Genomic DNA, 23,331 nt, shown 5'->3' with positions numbered 1-23,331 from the left:
GACCACTTTGGGGACCGTATTCTGGTTCTGGGGTACCCAGAGGCCCCATTTGTTTGGGCTATATTAAAGACAAGGTGTACAGCAATAAACCGAAAACCATTGCTGAGCTGAAAACAGCCATCCAGCAGGTAATCGAAAGTGTCGATGTTCTGAGACTTCAGCGGGTCATGCAGAATTTCGCTATTCGTCTGCGCCACACATCGCCAATGATGGCAGACATATCGAATATGTCATAACGTAAATCCGAACATTTGTAGTGACGTTTACATGTTGACTAAAATGTTTGCACACCGTAGTTTGTAACTAACTTACGTTTCTTTCATATAGTTCAATGATTGTCACCCTGAATCATAATGTTTAGTTGGCTTCCTACTGTAGAATTAGCAACCACCAAACCTGGAACCATCACATAGACAATGTTGTGTGGAAGGCGAACCAAAGACAGCATTTTAATGGAAGAACACTTCGCAGATGCAACAAATCTACTGAAGACTGCCTACACTACGCTCGTTCTTCCTCTCCTGTAGTATTGCTAAGCCGTACGGGATTGTTACCGGATAGAAGTGACGAAGGGTATCGAAAAATTTCGAAGAAGGGTAACTTGTTTTGTGTTATTACGAAATGGAGCAGAGAGTACCACTGATAGGATAAGCGAGCTGGGGTGCAAATCATTAAACAAAGGCAATTTTCGCTGCAGCTAGATCTTTTCTCAAAATTTCAATCATCAACTTCCTTCTCTAGCTGACTGCTAACCGAAGAGGCCGGGTTCGATTCCAGCTCGGGGCTGGGTGTTGCGTTGTCCTTATCGTCGTAGCGTCGTAAATGACACGAAAATCGCCTGCATGACGTCACATGATGTCACCTGCACCAAGGCGGCCGGACCTGCCCCGCAAGGGGCCTCCCGGCCAGTGACACCAAACGCTCATTTCCAGTTTACATGACAAGTCTAAGCATATGTAACTTCGTACCAGGGTACGGCTTGGCTTTAATGAATGGTCTGAATTGACGAGACACACAGTCGTATCTTCCACTGTTGAGATGGCTGTATGGGCACGTCCCGAAAGTCACACCAACATAAGAGGATATGACCATCATGATACAACAAGGGAAATCAAAGATTAGACGGCAAGAATTAGGTGTTCATTTTTCGCATGAGCCATACGAGAGTGGAACAGTAGAGGAATATATCGTCTGAAAGTGGTTGTATCCAGCTGCTGCACTCAAGTGTGAATTGCAGAGTAACTATGTCTGTCTCTTTAAGTGTGCTTATTGTTTCCATCCGAATACAGATCACTTTTCAACCTTGTCCCTATCTCTTAGGCTAGTATCTTGCACTGGACTACCTGTCTGAAGGCATTGCTGTGATCGATTGCCAAAATGCGACCATATTCTGAACAGCATTTGGGGTTAGGTGTTGGGGTGGGGGATGCATTTCATACAACTGCAACAGTGAATAGCTTCTCCCTCAGAAGATAACTGAACGGTAGTGTGGTGGCAGCAAATAACACAAGGAAAACAACTCACGCCTGACAGAGAGATGTCTCATATTCTGCTCCATATACAATGAAGAGCCAAAGAAACTGCCCAATATCGTGTAGGGCCCCCGCGAGCACACAGAAGAGCCGCAACACGACACGGTATGAACTCGACTAATGTCTGAAGTAGTGCTGGAGGGAATTGACACCATGAATCCTGCAAGGCTGTCCATAAATCCGTAAGAGTACGAGGGGTTGGAGATCTCTTCTAAACAGCTCGTTGCAAGGAATCCAGATATGCTTATTCCCTGCGGGGTCAGGGATTTTCTCTGCCTCGTGATGACTGGGTGTCGTGTGATGTCCTTAGGTTAGTTAGGTTTAAGTAGTTCTAAGTTCTAGGGGACTGATGACCATAGATGTTAAGTCCCATAGTGCTCAGAGCCATTTGAACCATTTGGACCAGATATGCTTAATAATGTTCATGTCTGGGGAGTCTGGCGGCGGACGGAAGCGCTTAAACTCAGAAGAGTAGCCACTCTGTAGCAGTTCGGGACGTGTGAGGTGTCGCGTTGTCCTGCTGGAATTGCACAAGTCCGTCGGAATGCACAATGGACATGAACGGATGCAGGTGATCAGACAGGATTCTTACGTACGTGTCACCTGTCAGAGTCGTATCTAGACGTATTAGGGGTCCCATATCATTCCAACTGCACACGCCCCACATCAGTATAAAGCCTTCGTCAGCTTGAACAGTCCCCTGCTGACATGCAGGGTTCATGGAATCATGAGGTCGTCTCCATATCCGTACACGTCCATCCGCTTGATACAATTTGAAACGAGACTCGTCCGACCAGGCAACGTTTCCAGTCATCAACAGTCCAATGTCGGTGTTGACGGGCCCAGACGAGGCGTACAGCTTTGTGTCGTGAAGTCATCAACAATACACGAGTGGGCTTTCCTCTCGGAAAGCCGATATCGACGATGTTTCGTTGAATGGTTCGCACACTGACACTAGTTGATGGCCTAGCATAGAAGTCTGCAGCAATTTGCGGAATGGTTGCACTTCTGTCACGTTGAACGATTCTCTTCAGTCGTCGTTGGTGCCGTTCTTGCAGAATCTTTTTCCGGCCGCAACAATGTTGGAGTTTTGATGTTTTACCGGATTTCCGATAATGACGGCACACTCGTGAAATGGTCGTACGGGAAAATCCCCACTTTATCGCTACCTCGGAGATTCTGTGTCCCATCACTCGCGGACTATAACACCACGTTGAAACTCACTTAAATATTGATAACCTGCCATGGTAGCAGCAGTAACATACCGACCGCAGCGCCATATTCTGCCTGTTTACATAGCTCTGTATTTGAATATGCATGCATTTGGAGCTTCAGTGTATAACGTACGTAATGAAAAGAAAAAGAGTGTAGACATTATGATAAGTTTGCTATGCCATTGTTACGAAGTAAATTTAATCTAGCAAATCTTGAATGAAGGAATTGGAATTATATCATATACGACATAAGTGTCAGTATTCGAGTGAAGTACGAGGGGCGATCAATATTGACTTACACTTTACTTTTCGTATCATTCATTCTGAGCCGTTTGGTTCATCATTACAGTTACAAGTATGTAGTGATTTCCTCAAACCTTAGGTGACAGGGCAATCACTATAAGTGTAATCCATGCACAGTACAGCCCATTTCTCCAACTGCTCTCATTGCGTGAGAGCACAACATGGATTATGATCATCAAGGATAGCACTGGACGACGCGATTTCTGTGGAAGGATTTCTGTGGAAGGAATATTTACAGGCGATTGGTGGCAGTGTGGACAGTGTGCACCGTTGCGAAAAGAGCTTTTGCAACAAGACAACGCTCTTCCGCATACGAGTAGGGGAACCATGGCTGTCATCGCTGAAATGGAGTTCCAGGTACTGCCACACTATATTCTCCTGAACTGTCCCTGTTAACTTCTGTAGTCCCTTCTCGAACTACTTTTCTGGTGTCTGTCGCCCCACTGCGGGACAGATGCTCGCAGTTCCTGGAGGTCTGCGAAATGACGTCTGTGCAGATGTTGCGCCGTAACCCCGGACAGGCGGTAATCAGAAGCGGAGACTAAAAGGGGTGTGGCAGTACGTGGAGCCCCGTTTCAGCGATGGCAGCTATAGTTCTCCAATTCGTATCGGGACAAGCGTTGTCGTGTTGCAACAAGTCTTTCCGTGACAATGCACACTCCCTCCTTCCACAGAAACTACGTGTCCAGCGTTGTCCTTGATTATGATAGTCCATGCTGGGCGCTCTTGTTATGACAGCAGTTGGAAAAATGAGTTCTACTGTGTAGGGATTACACGTCTAGTGATTGCCATTCACCTACGGTTAGACGGAAGTACTACATACTTGCAACTGTAATGATGGGAAAAAAGCGTAAAAATATGGAACGCCCCTATTAGATCTGTATTTTATTTCGAAATTGTGATCTAAAATATAGTACCGGCCAGGTTAGCCGAGAGCGCTAACGCGCTGCTTCCTGGACTCGGGTAGGCGCGCCGGCCCCGGATCGAATCCGCCCGACGGATGAACGACGACGGCCGGTGTGCCGGCCAGCCTGGATGTGGTTTTTAGGCGGTTTTCCACATCCCCCTAGGTGAATACCGGGCTGGCCCCACGTCCCGCCTCAGTTACACGGCTCGCAGACATCTGAACACTTTCGCACTATTCCATGGATTACACTAGTCGCAGACAGTTGGGGTACACTAATTCCGTCCCGGGGGGTACGGGATGGCGGCAGGAAGGGCATCCGGCCACCCCTTCACCTAACATTGCCACATCCGATTAACCATGCCGACCCTGCGTATCCGCGGGAAACAAAGAACAAGTAAAAGAAAGAAAGAAAGAAAGATCTAAAATACAGTAACGGGGAGTCGTGTAGCTTTGCTGGATGGGAGACTCCGAGGGGCACGTCGGTCGCCTAATTGGAAAGGTATTGTTTCTTCACGCACAATGGTACCTTTCCTTTGCGAAGTGTGCGTTTTGTGCTTTGTTTATCAATACTCTGAATCATACTTGCAGACTTCTAGTCCGCATTTGTGTTGTTGATGACGATGACAGTGAGTGAAGGCGAAACGCGGTGCTAGCAGGTAGCCTGCTCCTCTTTAACCAACGTAGCCACTGAGATTAACGCTCCCATTTGACGGGCGGACCACCATCAACTGTGTCATAGGCCCTCACACCATTTGACACTGTGATGAGGTAGTAATTTAGTTCAGGGCATTGGCGCCAAGTCTTAGATCAGGAACTGTACTCCACTACCTCCTGCCCCCGCCGTACCGGGCAAGTCTTGGCAACTAAAATTTCTTCTATCACTGGGATTCGAACCGGTTACCACCAAGCCGAGCGCCAGCGCGCGTCAGCGACCTCGGCTACAATTGCCGGTTTCTGTATCCCTATTGTTCATAGTATTTAAAATAGTAACTGTATATTCTAATCGTCCTTTCATCTTGTTCTCTAGCCATTAATGTTTATGTAAAGTAAAGCGTGATTCTATACTCCATCAGAAATGTAGAAAGAAGTCATGGATTTACTCCGCCATGCCTTCTTGACAAGGTTCACGAATATGTTTTGCCGTCGATTTAATTTCATCTTTGATATGTTGAAGTTGTTAACTTGCAATGTAGATGACTGTGAAGAATTAATGACAAAGTTTTGCCTTTCTGTTGTGGACGAGAGTGCAATAAAAACAAGAGAGGCTGAAGTTTGGTGCTGGCATATAATTTTAGCGTAAGTGCATGGTGGTTAGAATTTCACTGGTGAGCTTTGCATCTCGTCTGTGAAGGAAGTGCAGTATTAAAGCGTATCTTTGAAATTCAAATAATCTGCGTAACGAGCGACATAGCCAAAAGGTGAATAAAAGCCTGCGGTTACGTTGGATTCTGTGTCTGATCGAGTGTGGGGCCTCGTTGTTAGGACATTGAGTTCACAATTGGAGGAAGCCACATTCATTTACAGATTCGATCATACGAGTCAGGTGTACGCAAAGCAGCGGTTCATAGTCCTACCCTCGTGTGACTGCTAGCACTCCGTCATTTTGTTGATAGCTTTCGTGAAATATAAGTGCCATTTTTCTTCAGAATATAGGAATATAAATTTGTAATATAGGCCGATCTAAAGAATGTCGCAGTGCTTCTGCACCGATGTTTTCGAAGAGTACAGCACTATGAAGGAAGATTGCAATATTTATGAGACTTAAAGGAGACTCAGATCAGAATATGACATGCAAAATTTATGAGACTTACAGGAGACCTCGAGAATAGAATATGACAGGTACATTAGTATGACCATTGAGCGATAGTAGTATGCTTAACAGCCTCGTATCAATGATTTTGTTAGTTATATCTCTCAACGGCTGCAGAGGATAGCTGAATGCTGTACATCGTCGTACGCTAATGGTAAAAGTGGCATTTTAGTAAAGGTTACTGTATGACCAATTGGCAGGACCTGAGCAGTGGTAAATGATCGGCTTTGGTGAAACTACAACCCACAAGAGGCGTTTGTAGAAGAGGTGGATTGAAAACAAGGAGATGAGTAATAAATCTGAATTTAGGCCATTAAAGGTGTAAGCATTATAAACTGACGGTCATTTCATCTGCTTGGAAATAGCTGAAAGTTGAGATTCATCCAAAAGTGTTGATAAAACGCTGAGGACTGCTTCTGTGTGCTGTTGTCTTCCGCTGCTCTCTACCACTGTAGTTTATACTACAGTGATGGGAAAATACATTTGCTCTACTTGAGAGGTGAACAGCTTCACGGAGCTTCTGGCGTATCCACTAGACCATTTATATCTAGCTGGGCAGTAACGACCCTATAACAACCCCTTAGGAAAACCCCAAAAATCGATAGTGCGGAACAGTGTCGAATACCTTCTGGAAAACAAGGGACACGGCGTCAACCTGTGCGCAGTTGTCTTCGGCCCTCTTACAAACGAACAGAGCGAGCTGAGTTCTACAGTGTATCTGTTTGTGAAAGCCATGTTCTTTCCTATAAGAGGTAATTTTCGTTCTCTAAAAACATCATAATGACCGAGCATAAAAAGCGTTATATAATAGATTGGCGTCAGCGATATAGACCTATAATTATGTTCGTCTGTGCGACGATCTGACTTTAAAACAGTAATGACCTGCGCTTTTTTTTAAATCTCTTGGAACCCTACGATAAATGGTTGCTTGAACACATTTTGGTTCTGTAACATTGTTTTATTGCTGGAACTCTTAATAATTTTTTGTGTTATTATACGCCAACAGCTGACAAAATTTCATTTATTTTCAAAGTTTTTCTTTCCCGCTGTAATTTTAGCTAACAGTGATATGCGGTATATTGCTATTCCCATATACACTACTGGCCATTAAAATTGCTACACCAAGAAGAAATGCTGATGATAAACGGGTATTCATTGGGCAAATATATTATACTAGAACTGACATGTGATTACATTTTCACGCAATTTAGGTGCATAGATCCTGAGAAATCAGTACCCAGTACAACCACCTCTGGCCGTAATAACGGCCTTTATACGCCTGGGCATTGAGGCAGACAGAGCTTGGATGGCGTGTACAGGTACAGCTGCCCATGCAGCTTCAGCACGATACCACAGTTCATCAAGAGGAGTGACTGGCGTATTGTGACGAGCCAGTTGCTCGGCCACCATTGACCAGACGTTTTCAGTTGGTGAGAGATCCGGAGAATGTGCTGCCCAGGGCAGCAGTCGAACATTTTCTGTATCCAGAAAGGCCCGTACAGGACCTGCAACATGCGGTCGTGCATCATCCTGCTAAAATGTAGGGTTTCGCAGGGATCGAATGAAGAGTAGAGCCACGGGTCGTAACACAGCTGATACGTAACGTCCACTGTTCAAAGTGTCGTCAATGCTAACAAGAGGTGACCGAGACGTGTAACCAATGGCACCTCATACCATCACGCCGGGTGATACGCCAGTATGGCGATGACGAATACACGCCTCCAATGTGCGTTCACCGCGATGTCGCTAAACACGGATGCGACCATCATGACGCTGTAAACAGAGCCTGGATTCATCCGAAAAAATGACGTTTTGCCATTCGTGCACCCAGGTTCGTCGTCGAGTACACCATCGCAGGCGCTCCTGTCTCTGATGCAGCGTCAAGGGTAACCGCAGCCATGGTCTCCGAGCTGATAGTCCATGCTGCTGCAAACGTCATCGAACTATTCGTGCAGATGGTTGTTGTCTTGCAAACGTCCCCATCTGTTGACTCAGGGATCGAGACGTGGCTGCACGATCCCTTACAGCCATGTGGATAAGATGCCTGTCATCTCGACTGCTGGTGATACGAGGCCGTTGGGATCCAGCACGGCATTCCGTATTACCCTCCTGAACCCACCGATTCCATATTCTGCTAACAGTCATTGGATCTCGACCAACGCGAGCAGCAATGTCACGATACGATAAACCGCAATCGCGATAGGCTACAAAGCGACCTTTATCAAAGTCGGAAACGTGATGGTCCGCATTTCTCCTCCTTAGACGAGGTATCACAACAACGTTTCAGCAGGCAACGCCGGTCAACTGCTGTTTTTGTATGAGAAATCGGTTGGAAACTTTCCTCATGTCAGCACGTTGTAAATGTCGCCACCGGCGCCAACCTTGTGTGAAAGCTCTGAAAAGCTAATCATTTGCATATCACAGCATCTTCTTCCTGTCGGTTAAATTTCGCGTCTGTAGCACGTCATCTTCGTGGTGTAGCAATTTTAATGGCCAGTAGTGTATACTGAGGTAACAAAAGTCATGGGATACGTCCTAATATCGTCTCGGACCTCCTTTTGCTCGACACAGTGAAGCAACTTGACGTGGCATGGACTCATAAGTCGTTGGAAGTCTCCTGCAGAAATATTGAGCCATGCTGCCTCTATAAGCGTCCATAATTGCGAAAACGTTGCTGAGACAGGGTTTTGTGCATGAACTGACCACTCGATTACGTTCCATAAATGTTCGGTGAGATTCATGTCGGGCGATCTGGGTGGCCAAACCATTTGCTGGAATTGTCCAGAATCGTCTTCAAACCAGTCGCGAACGACTGTGGCCCGCCATCGTTGTTTGGCAACATGAAGTCCATAAATAGCTGCAAAAATGTGTGTGAAGTCTTACGGGACTTAACTGCTAAGGTCATCAGTCCCTAAGCTTACACATTACTTAACCTAAATTATCCTAAGAACGAAAACACACGCCCATGCCCGAGGGAGGACTCGAACCTCCGCCGGGACCAGCCACACAGTTCATGACTGCAGCGCCCGAGACCGCTCGGCTAATCCCGCGCGGCTAAATAGCTGCGAATGGTCTCTAAGTAGCCGAACATAACCATTTCCACCAGAGGAACCAGTGCATTTCACTTAAACAAAGACCCACAGATCACACCATTATGGAATCATTTCCAGTCTGTGCAGTGCCTTGTTGACAGCTTGTGTCCAGTGGGTTCATGGCGTCTGCTCCAGAATTCGAATCCTACCATCAGCTTTTACCAATTGAAATCGGGGCTAATCTGACCAGGCCACGGTTTTCCAGTCTTCTAAGGTACAACTGATATGATTACGAGCCCAGAAGAGGCGCCGCAGGCGATGTCGTGCTCTCGCGTCGGTCGTCTGTTGCCACAGCCCATTAACGCCAAATTTCGCCGCTCAGTCCTAACGGATACGTTCCTCGTACGTCCCACATTGATTTCTCCGGTTATTTCACGCAGTGTTTCTTGTCAGTTAGCACTGATAGCTCTACGTAAACATCTCTGCTCTCGGTCGTTAAGAGAAGGCCGTCGGCCACTGCGTTGTGGTGAGAGGTGTTGTTGTTGTGGTCTTCAGTCCTGAGACTGGTTTGATGGAGCTCTCCATGCTACTCTATCCTGTGCAAGCCTCTTCATCTCCCAGTATCTACTGCAGCCTACATCCTTCTGAATCTGCTTAGTGTATTCATCTCTCGGTCTCCCTCTACGATTTTTACCCTCCACGCTGCCCTCCAGTACTAAATTGGTGATCCCTTGATGCCTCAGAACATGTCCTACCAACCAATCCCTTCTTCTAGTTAAGTTGTGCCACAAACACCTCTTCTCCCCAATTCTATTCAATACCTCCTCATTAGTTATGTGATCTACCCATCTAATCTTCAGCATTCTTCTGTAGCACCACATTTGGAAAGCTTCTATTCTCTTCTTGTCTAAACTATTTACCGTCCATGTTTCACTTCCATACATGGCTACATTCCATACAAATACTTTCAGAAAAGACTTCCTGACACTTAAATCAATACTGGATGTTAAGAAATTTCTCTTCTTCAGAAACGCTTTCCTTCCATTGCCAGTCTACATTTTATATCCTCTCTACTTCGACCATCATCAGTTATTTTGCTCCATAAATAGCAAAACTCCTTTACTACTTTAAATGTCTCATTTCCTAATCTAATTCCCGCAGCATCACCCCACTTAATTCGACTACATTCCATTATCCTCGTTTTGCTTTTGTTGATGTTCATCTTATACCCTCCTTTCAAGATACTGTCCATTCCGTTCAACTGCTCTTCCAAGTCCTTTGCTGTCTCTGACAGAATTACAATGTCATCGGCGAACCTCAAAGTTTTTATTTCTTCTCCATGGATTTTAATATCTACTCCGAACTTTTCTATCGTTTCCTTTACTGCTTACTCAATATACAGATTGAATAGCAACGGGGAGAGGCTACAACCCTGTCTCACTCCCTTCCCAACCACTGCTTCCCTTTCATGTCCCTCGACTCTTATAACTGCCATCTGCTTTCCGTACAAATTGTAAATAGCCTTTCGCTCCCTGTATTTTACCCGTGCCACCTTTAGAATCTGAAAGAGAGTATTCCAGTCAACATTGTCAAAAGCTTTCTCTAAGGCTACAAATACTGGAAACGTAGGTTTGCCTTTCCTTAATCTTTCTTCTAAGATAAGTCGAAGGTTAGTATTGCCTCACGTGTTCCAACATTTCTACGGAATCCAAACTGATCTTCCTTGAGGTCGGCTTCTACCAATTTTTCCATTCGTCTGTAAAGAATTCGCGTTAGAATTTTGCACCTGTGACTTATTAAACTGATACTTCGGTAATTTTCACATCTGTCATCAGCTGCTTTCTTTGGAATTGGAATTATTATATTCTTCTTGAAGTCTGACGGAATTTCACCAGTCTCATACATCTTGCGCACCAGCTGGTAGAGTTTTGTCAGGACTGGCTCTCCCAAGGCTGTCAGTAGTTCTAATGGAATGATGTCTACTTCCGGGGCCTTGTTTCGATTTAGGTCTTTCAGTGCTCTGTCAAACTCTTCACGCAGTATCATATCTTCCATTTCATCTTCATCTACCTCGTCTTCCATTTCCATACTATTGTCACCAAGAACATTGCCCCTGTATAGACCCTTTATATACTCCTTCCACCTTTCTGCTTTCCCTTTTTAGCTTAGAACTGGGTTTCCATCTGAGCTCTTGATATTCATGCAAGTGGTTCTCTTTTCTCCAAAGGTCTCTTTAATTTTCCTGTAGGCAGTATCTATCTTACCCCTCATGAGATAAGCCTCTACATCCTTACATTTGTCCTCTAGCCATCCCTGCTTAGCCATTTTGCACTTCTTGTCGATCTCATTTTTGAGACGTTTGTATTCCTTTTTGCCTGCTTCGCTTGCTGAATTTTTGTATTTTCTCCTTTCATAAATTAAATTCAGTATCTCTTCTGTTACCCAAGGATTTCTACAAGCCCTCGTCTTTTTACCTACTTGATCCTCTGCTGCCTTCACTATTTCATTCCTCAAAGCTACCCATTCTTCTTCTAGTGTATTTCTTTCCTCCATTCCTGTCAATTGTTCCCTTATGCTCTCCCTGAAACTCTGTACAACCTCTGGTTCTTTCAGTTTACCCAGGTCCCATCTCCTTAAATTCCCACCTTTTTGCAGTTTCTTCACTTTTAATCTACAGTTCATAACCAATAGATTGTGGTCAGAGTCCACATCTGCCCCTGGAAATGTCTTACAATTTAAAATCTGGTTCCTAAATCTCTGTCTTACCATTATATAATCTATCTGAAACCTTTTGTGAGAGGTAATGCCTGAAATTTTGTATTCTCGGCACAGTCTTGACACTGTACAACTCGGGATATTGAATTTCCCAACGAATACGAAATGGAATGTCCCATGTGTCTATCTCCAACTACAATTCCGCATTCAAAGTTTGTCTGTTCCCGTCGTGCGATCATAATCACGTTGGAAGTCTTTTCACAAGAATCACCTGAGTACAAATGACAGCTTTGCCAATACACTGCGCTTTTATATCTTGTGTATACCTTTATACCGCCATCTGTATACGTGAATACCGCTATCTCATGGCTTCTGTTATTTCAGTGAGCACCCCAAAATTTCTTAAACGGTTCGGTATACGTAAACAAGGGTTTTGCAAGTGCCACTAGTTTATTGAGACACCAGCATATCAAAGCAAAGATGATTGTCTTTAATGGGACAAAGTACCTATTTGTCGGTATTCAATACCGTGAGAAAAGTGAAGTATAGTGATATAAACCACGTCACAATACACAGTGAACATTTTCGAGAAACGTCGGTAACTGCGCACAGTATCGGGCTGAAGTCTACTGCAAAAGTGCAGGTTCATCTCCATTGCTGCTTAAACATAGCATCACGAGCTGAAACCGTGATATATCAGCAGATTTCAGCAACGCTTTTAGACCATTTAATGTCCCTTTTCTTCTCAGGAAGGTACATAGTGAACAAAAAAATTAAATGAGCGTATGGTATCGTTGGCCGGGAGGTCACTATTCGGGGAAGTTCAGCCGCCAAGTGCAAGTCTTATTTCATTCGACGCCACATTGGGCGACTTGCGCGCCGGTGATGAGGATGAAATGATGACGAAGATAACACAACACTCAGTCCACAACACCTAGACCGAGACTCGAACTCGGGACCTTTGCCTTTCACGGACAAGTGCTTTACCATCTGAGCTACCGAAGCATGACTCACGACCCGTGCGCACAGCTTCAATTCTGCCAGTGCCTCATCCCCTACCTTCCAAACTTCACAGAAGTTCTTCTGCGAACCTTGCAGAACTAACACTACTGGAAGAAAGGATATTGCAGAGACATGGCTTAGCCACAGCTTGGGGGATGTTTCCAGGATGAGATTTTCACTCTGCAGCGGAGTGTACGCTGATGCGAGGTTGTTTATTACACTTGTATTTTATCTGTTATTGCGTACAACGCATCATACATACTGGGATGTATTTCAGTAACTTCTCTTAATTCATAATTTTCATTAATTATTTTGTTATATATATTTTTTGTAACGGAAGAATCGCTTTTACGGCATTTTAATGTACCAGCCTATGACTTTTTCCCATCAAATTCGTTGCATTTTACCTTAATTTTACGCTACTGTTGACAAACTGCCCTCTATTGCGCCAGGTATGTGGAGTTCCTAGTGTTTTGACGCTATTTCCACAGGCTCTGACGGCAGTATTGTAATTTCACTCTTTGATAAGTCTTTATTGCCACCGGCCTTGCCGCAGTGGTAACACCGGTTCCCGTCAGAATACCGAAGTTAAACGCTTTCGCGCTGGGCTAGCACTTGGATGGGTGACCATCCGGTCTGCTGAGTGCTGTTGGCAAGCGGGATGCATTCAGCCCTTGTGAGGCCAACTGAGGAGCTACTTGATTGAGAAGTAGCGGCTCCGGTCTCGGAAACAGACATACGGCCGGGAGAGGGGTGAACTGACCACAAGCCCCTCCACATCCGCATCCAGCGACGCCTATGGTATGAGGATGACACGGCGACCGGTCGGTATCGGTGGACCTTCATGACCTGTTTGGGAGGGAGGAATTTTTTTAGTTTTTTGTGAGTCTTTATTGTTATTCCCTTATTACTGCACCAGCCTTAGATGATCTGCGGCGCAGATTGAAACCGGTGGGCAGTAATAAATAGTTGTGATCCAGCCGGTGTTTCTTTATTCATTTTTTTATGAGATATAAAACGCCCGTAGAAGTATTATTTTGCATGTTGGTATTCAGGATGCTATGGGTTTATTTATCGATTGTCATTTTTATTTATAGTTCACCGTTACTATTTGTGTTTACATATTGTCATTTTGAAATAGTGCGTGGAGCTGTTGATGCTAGAAAACGGAGCGCCAATTGAAGAAATCGGAACTTCTTCGACATATTTTTCTGTTTGACTTCAATAGAGGAGTTACAGCAGCAGTGGCAGCCGCAATCATTTGCATCGTTTGTAGGGTTAATGCCACTGGACAGAGCACGGCAAGAAGATGGTTTTCCCGTTTTAAGGAAGATCTTTTTGACATTATTGAGGGTTTGGTGAATATCGTTTAAACGCATTAATCCACAATGATCAATATCAGTGTACACGAGAACTGGCAATTATGATGAACTGTGATTCGCCATCGTGCGACATTTGCATGCAATGGGGAAGGTTCAAAACTCGGGTGTATGGGTACCACATGCTCAAAGCCAGAATCACAAAAAATCAGCGGGTAGTCATATGTGCATATCTGCTTACTCGTCATCGACTGGCTCGTGAACAACGACGACCATTCCTGTCCTGCATCGTTACTGATGACAAGAAATGGTGTCTTTATGCTAGCGTAAAGTAAAGAGGGAAATCGTTGAGCCCAAACATATGAGCAACTCCGAACGTGGCTCTACGAGTTTTTCGTCTAAAAGCCACGTGATTTCTACAGTCGCGGAATTGAAAAGTTACCCCAGCCGTGGCAGGATATATTGTAAATAGTAAAGGATGACTTAAGTTTCTGTAATGTGTATCTGTAATGTTTATTAATCTCATCCTCCAGTTTAAGAAACCGTAATTGATTTCAATATTTCACTACGTAAAAATGTGATGAGTATTTAACCATAGGCTGGTCCCGGCGGAGGTTCGGGTCCTCCCTCGGGCATGGGTGTGTGTGTTTGTCCTTAGGATAATTTAGGTTAAGTAGTGTGTAAGCTTAGGGACTGATGACCTTAGCAGTTAAGTCCCATAAGATTTCACACACATTTGAACATCTTGAACATTTAACCATACCGTTGTCCTTTTACATGATTGTCAAGGAAAAACAAACACACAAGAAACAAAAGAAATGTACACTGATGATGACTATATTCATTGGAAAAAAGTAAAAATATAATTTTATCATTTAGTACAGAAGTGTCAAATAACGCACGCAGTGAACCTGAATTAGAGGCCTCGCTATTTATTTTTCGACTGGTGACGTATATATACAACAGACCTTCAGGACCTAGTAATGAAGCTTAGTCAACGTCAAAAGTGTGACGAGGTGGTTTGACAAAAATATTTGTGTGCTGACAGTATAACTTCTAGATGTTTGTAAAAGTAAACCTGCCTGGATGACAACAGGCAAGCATGTTTCATGACTTGTTTTGAGAGCGTATTAACATTAAATACAAAAGAACAGTGAAATTCCAGTAAGAATATGAGCAAGAAGGTAGACAACAGATAAGGGCCATTGTTTGTCACTATGAATGGATGAAAACGGCGAGTTTAGAAAGAATAATACGGTAAAATTTGGATGAAGGAAAGGAAGGAAGTTTAGGATTTAACGTCGCGTCGATGACGGGCTCATTATAGACGGAGCATAGTTCGGAGAGGAGACGGATGACAAAGAAAATCAGTTCAGAGGAATCATCCCAGCATTCGACTTAAGCGATTTAGGGGAACCACAGAAAACAGAGATCTGGACCGCCGGACGGACATCTGAACCGCTGACCTCCCGAATGCGAGTTCAGTGACTTATAATTCAGGCTTTGTTAGAAATTAGGCCTGTGGTCATAACTGGAATACGTCCAGTAGTATTTAAAAATTCGCTAATTTACGGAACACCCGAATCTGTAACCACGATCGCTGAAGGCTTTTGCAGAAATATCGGTATTTTCATCACCGGTACTATGTGGATGTTACTGGCGACTTAGGAGATGGGGTTCGTTTGCTATTCAGTAACGATTGGCGTTTCCTGCAAAGTAATCGTAAAAGCTCAAGCCCATGTTTGGCAAACTCATTGAACACATGTGCGCAATAAACGGCTGTTGACGTGACTTTCAAGGTCAGCGATTGTGGCACTCTCATTGAGATATTGATGGCCAGCGAATAAAGTCATGAGGCGGGAGTGCGAAGCTTTGCCATTCTTTGTTTCCCACTGTCAGAGGCTCGTTTCTCTTACACATGACGCAAATGAAAGGCGTTGTAATGCAACAGAAAACATTGCTCGGTTTCTGGGCGTTAGCAAGCCAGTGTGGAAATCCTTGCCAGGACCCTGAGTGATTTCTACTTCCTATCTTTGTCTTTTTTCACGTGAAACTATATAGGATGCCCCTCCTAAGAGCCATCAGGCGCGTTCGCTCTGGTGTTTTGTCAGATGTTTGCAGCTTCTTTTTGCAGTGTGTAGCTCGTGTGAGGCTAAACAAATAATGCTCCTAACGTCTTTCATGCGACGCCCATTGTTGATGGAAAGCATCGGTTTGTTTCGCGTTTCAAGCAAAATGATTTCCGGCCTCTGTGACCGACCGTTTCTAGGCGCTTCAGTCCGGAACCGCGCGACCGCTGCGGTCGCAGGGTCGAATCCTGCCTCGGGCATGGATGTGTGCGATGTCCTTAGGTTAGTTAGGTTTAAGTAGTTCTAAGTTCTAGGGAACTGATGACCTCAGATGTTTAGTCCCATTGTGTTCAGAGCCATTTGGACTTTTTTTTCTTTTTTTTTTGGTTGAGAAAAATGATTTTTAAAGAGGAATTTTATGTACCCATTCGATAGAGTGGCCCCAAACTAGTTCTGTGCGATATTCGTTTTATTGATATGGCAGAACCGTACTCCAACATTGACGGCTCCGTCCTGGCCTCTAACACTGTGCAACACTGGTGCTCAGTCAATATTGGAGTACAGGTTTTTTCATGTTTTACTGTATTTGTTAATATACGCCAGCCGCAGTGACCGAGCGGTTCTAGACACTTCAGTCTGGAACTGCACGACCGCTACGGTCGCAGGTTCGAATCCTTCCTCGGGCAGGGATGTGTGTGATGTCCTTAGGTTAGTTAGGTTTAAGTAGTTCTAAGTTCTAGGGGACTGATGACCTCAGATGTTAAGTCCCATAGTGCTCAGAGCCATTAGAACCATTTGTTAATATACTTTGCTAAACAGATCATCGCACTAGATTAATTTTGGACCGCTCTATTAACTGGCCACGTTAAATTCTGCTTTAAAAACAATTTTACTTGTAACAGGAAACAAATTGTGACTTTTCGTCAACATTGGGTTTCACATTAAAGAAGTGATGAGCAGTATTTGTTTCTGCTGACTCCAGCTTCGTATTGCAAAAACGAAATTAGAAATATCCGCCTGACGACTCTTAGGTGTGACACCCAGTACATGTTTATTGTTCAAGTATGGTGGAGCATTGCTGCATCTTTGGCTGGCACAGACCCAGGTTGAACAGAGTAAATGAACTGAATTCGGACCTTCCATTAAATATGCTTTATATTCAGCTGTACTAGGTATGATATACCAGAAAAGTCCGTTTGCTGTGGTGTTATTGGCCCTTTCTGGGTAACTTTGGCCTGTAGGAGGAGAAAAAAACAAATTTTATCTCTTACACTTCCCTCCATTACTCCTTTCCTCTTCCCTTCAATAATATCATCTTCAAATCTGGTTCCTTTGTATAACCATTCTGTAAATTCCATTCATCTTTCAGCCTTCCCTTCATTGCTTAGTGCTGGCTTTCCATTTGAGCTCTTTACATTACATTACATTACATTACACAGATATTCATACAGCTGCTTTACTTTTCTCAAAAGTTTTTTAAATGTACTATCTGTGGAATCAATCTTTCCCATAGTAACGTATTCCACAGCCTTGCATTTATTCTCAAGCTGTTTCTGTTTTACCTTTTTGCACTTTCTGTCAGTGTCACTCTTAAAGTATGTGTATTTCTTTGGCTCTTTTACTTTTATATTTTCTGTTTTCACGAATTAAATTCAATATATTGTGTGCTATCCAAGGTTTTGTACTGAGCCTTGTTCTTTTAGTTGTTATTCTGCTATCTTTACTATACCATCTCTCACAGATACCCATTTGACTTCTGCTATCTTCCTTTCCCCTGTTTCAGTCAATAGTTACACACTTCTCCCTTTGAAACTCTCACCAGCCTCTAGTTCTTTCAACTTAAATAGATCCCACTGCCTTAATTTCCTAACTTTCTGCAATTTCTTCAGTTTTAATATGCAGTTTATTACCAATTAACTGTGGGCGGTATTCAAATCTGTCCTCAAAAATGTTTTTCAATTTGAAAATCTAGTTTTGAAATCTCTGTCTTGCCATTATAAAATTAATCTGAAACCTAATGGTGCCTCTAGCTCTCTCTCTCTTTTTTTTTTTTTTTTTTAAAGTTATGCTCCATGCAGGTGGCTTCTTTTTTCATTCCTTTCTATCAGTTCATGTTCTCCTGCTATTTTTCATTCTCTTCCATTTTTCTTTAGTCGAATTCCAGCCTCCCATCACAGTTAAGAGTTCATCTCCTGTAACATTCTGAATAACTTATTTCATCTCATCATACATTCTTACAATCTCTTCATCACCTACGGAGTTAATCAGCATATGTACTCTTAACCACTGTGGTGAGACTTCTATCAATTTTGACTATGACAATTCATTTGCTATACTGTTCATTGTAGCTTACCCTCATTCCTGTTCTCTTATTCATTATTAGAGCTACTCCTGCATTACCTGTATTTGATTTTGAATTTACAATGCTGTACTCACTTTACCAGTGGTCCTGTTCATCCCACCACTGCAAATCACAAATTCCCACTGTAGCTGCTTTCAACCTAGCCATTTTGTCTTTAAAATTCTGCAGCCCACCTAACCAATTAAGGTATATAACATTGCATGTTCCAACCCATAGAACACTAGTTTTGTTTTTCCCGATGATGGCATCCACATGATTAGTCCCCACCCAGAGATCTGAATGGAGTACTATTTCACCTCTGTAATATTTTATCCAAGATGATGCCATATTCATCAAACCATACAGTGAAGCTTCATGCCCATGGGAAATATAATGCCTATAGTTTCCCTTTGCTTACAGCTGTTTTCAGTGCCAACAAAGCATAAAGTTACACAAGTTCAGACCAGTCTATCATCCAAACTGTTGCCCACATGACTGCTTAAATTTCTGCTGCCCCTCTTCAGGACCATTATGTCAGTCTGGAGTCTCCACAGATACAACTCCAATATGGCTGCACCTAGAGTATGGCTACCTGCACTGTACAGGCACCACAGCGAGGTCCATGTGTCACGAGGTGACATTTATAATTATAATAATTAGATGATTTTGAAATCAGGTCTTGTATTACACAAGGAGTTGACCAACTTATTTTCCAGATGATATTGTGGTCTCATAGACACAGCCACAAAACAAATCAATGACCTGCTAGCACATTCGATTAAGGTGAGCATTCTGATCTCCTTTGCAAAAATAGAATTTATTACTAACATAAATACAGTGCCTAGACAGCTAAATGCAGAGCAGGCAAAAATTAGATGAGGAGAAAATTTTAAGTAGCTAGGGGATTGGATAGTACTGAACTTGACAGAGCATCCATAGCTATGGTCAATAAAATGGAAGTGGCTTAACAGCTGGCTAAATGTATTTCAGGTGTTTGCAGTAAATGATCTCTGTCATTTAACATCAAGCTGAGGCACTATTATGCAGTAATTTGATCAGATCATAGACCCAATAGAGCAGATGGTGAGTACAGAAGGCAGCTTAATAACAAAATCTACTTGCTTGTGAAAAAGCTGACAGACACTTTGTGGAAAAAGAGGACTGCTTCTGTGGAAACATAACACACATGTGCTGGAATAGAATAACAAAGCCGAGTTTGACCTATTTTCTGGACAAAAGAACTAAGGGTCACTGGTTCGCTGCAGATGAATGAGATCTTCAAGAAGTGGGGATCACAGATGAAGACAAAAAAAAATAGATGTGAAACACACCACAGTTTTCAGTAACAGCCAATGTTGAAAATTGGGAAGACATGAATTGCAGAAAGGAATGAGACACTAAAACAATGAATACAAGAATACTGGGTGCAAGCTAAAGCTCAAAAAACAATCAGGTTGAAGCAACTATGTCTACAAGTACCCAAAATGAAATAATAATAATAATATGCCACCACAAGGAGCTTTACAAAACAGTTTGCTTTTCTCTGTCTTTAAAGACACAAGGAAATATGTTACAGACACAACTGAGATATGCTTGTCCATGGTGAACAAACATTTTTGTGTAGTCTTTCCTCCCATGCTATCACCTTTTTTCACACAGAGCAGACATGATGTACATAAAAGAAGTGACTCTTAACAAGCATATTGAGGATAATCTACATCTTTATTTATCCATGTTTCCCATTACACACACATTACATGTGTCCTGTTGCTACTAACCTTCCCAAGATGTTCTGCTATACACCTGCTGAAATTTAAATGTTTTGGATGCCTGTAACTAATATTTTTTCTAATACAATTGTTTTTCCTTTTTTTTAGCATGTCTTGAGCTCTGAGAACTCCCAAGGAGCATCAGTGAGTAACAAGTAATCCATAGAAATATGCTTCTTCAATAATGTTGAAACTGTTAAAATTTGTGTCAGTAATAAAATGACAAAGCTTTATATTTAGGCTGCAAGGTGCATTAAGTGTGTGTGTGTGTGTGTGTGTGTGTGTGAGAGAGAGAGAGAGAGAGAGAGAGAGAGAGAGAGAGAGATTGTGTGCATCACACAGCATTCACATTTTTATTTCTTTATATAGGCAAGGGGTACAATGAAGAGAAGAGAGACACAGAAGGTCCTTACACACCATCTGTATTTTTGCATGAGAGATTTTGGCCACCATATAGGAGAAGATACAGAAGTTTACTTTTCATTGTATGATACAAAGAAAGCTAAATATATCAGGTAGTGTAAGACCTTCCATATAACATTTTTGTGTTGTAAATTAAGTAAAAATGGAATATTGTAATTATGCAAGACAGCAATCAAAAGAAGACACATTCATTTTTTCAGTGAAAGATTCCTGGTGAAAATTTCGAAGGAGGGCTTTTCAAATTATGTGGAAAAGCTTCACAGTAACTGCACCATATTTACGGTAAGCAACCAAAAAATAATCTATATGCTGTCAATTTTATATCATAGTAAAATGTCAACTGTCACATCTTAGCAAAGTTGTTTTTTTAATTCTACCTGTGATATTAATTTAAATTAAAATACTTTCAGGATCTTGGAAATGCTGATCTCAATCGAGATTTGTACCTTGTGGCACATGTTATGAGAGTGGGTCGTATGATTTATTCAGAATCATCAAAGAAAGTTTCCACTCATGCGATACCACCTCACCAGCTTTTTCGACGACCTCATGGCTGTGCTGTATTACCTATTACTGAAATTCTACAGAGCAAGGAACCTGCCAATGATGAACGAGAATTTACATTTAAAGTATTTCAGGGTGATGAGAAGGACTTCCATCAACTGCATGAACTAATTATTAAAAAACAATCAGGCAAATATAATATACTTCCTGGGCAGCCAAACTATGGTTAGTGATCATTTTAAATTTAATTACTGAGTTAGTTAAAGGTGCCCGCATCACTTCCATCATAGCTATTTTTATGTCTCTGTCTGTTATTCTGTAGGCCTATAAAAATCTGTGAGTGCATATGTTTGGTTTTGTAGTATTTATGGAATTCAACACATTTCAGATAGCTGTGATTACTTTGGTTACAAATCACCAAGATTTAGTGACACTTTCATATATTTACACTTCTGAATAAAAAGCACATGTTCAGTGAAAGCCTTGATGAAAGTGTGTTTCAATACAGGAAAAATGGGCTATAAATTTCATGTATATGGCACTTCAGTTAGTTTAATAGATTTAAATTTAATGAAAGAAAAGTGAAAGGTGCTTAATGTTTTGGATTGGTTTTTTTGCATGTGTAAGTTAGTACCCCAGTGTTTGCATATTCTTCTGTTATTTTCATTTGGGAATAAAATATTTGGCTTAGACATCTGCATTGATACACTTGAAATAGTTGCATGAACTCATTAATGATCTCATGACACCTTGTAACATGAGCACAGACTTGTACTACTGATTTAGTAATTCTTGCAACCTCCACAATATTTTCAATTTTTACTAACATTTCTTAGCACTCACTTTTGACATTCATCGAAAGATCAGTGCTACTTAATAAAGCTTGATTTACCTGCTATTATTAGACTTGCTAGCCAGTTCTACTCAACTTTTCATAAAACTGAGTTGGAAACTGATAACAGATCATTTTGGCCTGTGATTATAAGACACATTATACACTAACTGTTAATATGGATGCATAAGAAACACTAATGGGCCAGATTTCTTCATTTGACTATGTCATCCTTTTTTTTTAGCAGTGACACAGAACTGAAATAAAAAAAGTCACACCTTGAAAAAATAATTAATGTACCAGATATCTTACTAGCATATTTGCAATCAATTCCATTCTTCTGATATTTGTAATAGTGTCTAATGAAATATAAGGCCAGTTTAGAAAGGAAATTCTGGTATTCTCTCTCCCTCCATCTCCCCCCATTCTCTGCCTGTCTCTCTCTCTCTCTCTCTCTCTTCCTTCCATTCACCATCCATGGAAAAATGGTTCTATCCAAAACCAGTGCCAAGGAAACTGTGGTGCACGACAGGCCATAGATGACAGGGGTAAACTACAGCTGAAGAGATGTATGTAGGTGAATAGATGTGCAACTGTTCAATAATTGAATGCCCAGATGAACCAAGGGGCTGCCAACAGTGTCTCCTTGATGACTGTTCAGTGAACATTGCTGTGTGTGAGCTTCCACAGCAGGTGCCTGATTCAGGCAACCATGCTGACTACTGTTCTTTGGCAATGAAGGCTGTAATCTGCACACCTGTACCACAACTGGACATCCATTGAGTGGCAGCAAGTGCTGTTTTCAGATGAATCCTGTTTTATGCTCCATCGGACAGATGGCCATTGGCATGTATGATGTGAAATGTCTGAAAGCAAAGGGTCCAGGTTGGAGGAGGGCATGTTATGGTTTGGGGGATGTTTTTGTGGCCTTCCCTGGGTGATCTTGTCATTCTGTAAGGCACAATGGATCAACACAATTATGCATCTATCCTTGGGGACCATGTCCAGCCCTACATGCAGTTTGTTTCTCCTCAACATGATGACATACACCTGCAGGGCAATGCAACATTCCACACAACTTGCAGTGTGCAAGTGTGTTTCAAAGAGCACCAGGATGAGTTTACCATACTCTCCTGGCCACCAAACTCTGTGGTTTTAAATCCAATTGAGAATCTATGGCACCATCTCAGTCAGGCAGTTCGTGCCATGAATCCTCAACTGAGAAACTTCTTGCAGCTGGCCATGGTGCTGGAGTTGGCATGGTTCCACATCACTGTCAGTATCTTCCAGAACCTTACTGACTCTTTTCCTGCACATCTCACAGTTGTCCAAACTGCTAAAGAGTGTTACTCAAGCTTTTGATAGGTGGCCACATTAATGTGACTAGACAGTGTACATGCATTCTTAAAACAAATATATAACAAAATGAGCTTTTATTACAGTGTTTTTGGCGATAAAGAAAATCTTATTCAATCTTTTATATTATAATAGTTAATAACTGGCAGTATTAACATTATTACACTTGAATGAATCTGCACCTTTGATTTCCTATCTTGCAT

The 23,331-nt window shown here is 42.4% G+C and overlaps 1 protein-coding gene across 1 annotated transcript in view; it reads left to right on the top strand.

Moving 5' to 3' along the window:
* LOC126470030 (dedicator of cytokinesis protein 3) overlaps positions 1–23,331 on the top strand; it is a 1,043,796-nt gene that overhangs the window by 869,232 nt on the left and 151,233 nt on the right. The window contains exons 8-11 of the mRNA XM_050097517.1: positions 20,122–20,157; positions 20,383–20,528; positions 20,637–20,718; positions 20,847–21,165. Coding sequence (XP_049953474.1) covers positions 20,122–20,157; positions 20,383–20,528; positions 20,637–20,718; positions 20,847–21,165 — 583 coding nt within the window. The remainder of the gene's footprint in view (positions 1–20,121; positions 20,158–20,382; positions 20,529–20,636; positions 20,719–20,846; positions 21,166–23,331) is intronic.

The sequence above is a fragment of the Schistocerca serialis genome, chromosome 3 (assembly GCF_023864345.2).
Source record: "Schistocerca serialis cubense isolate TAMUIC-IGC-003099 chromosome 3, iqSchSeri2.2, whole genome shotgun sequence".
NCBI lineage: Eukaryota > Metazoa > Arthropoda > Insecta > Orthoptera > Acrididae > Schistocerca > Schistocerca serialis.
The sequence above is the reverse complement of the archived record's forward strand: the minus strand, read 5'-3'. Positions and strand labels throughout refer to the sequence as shown.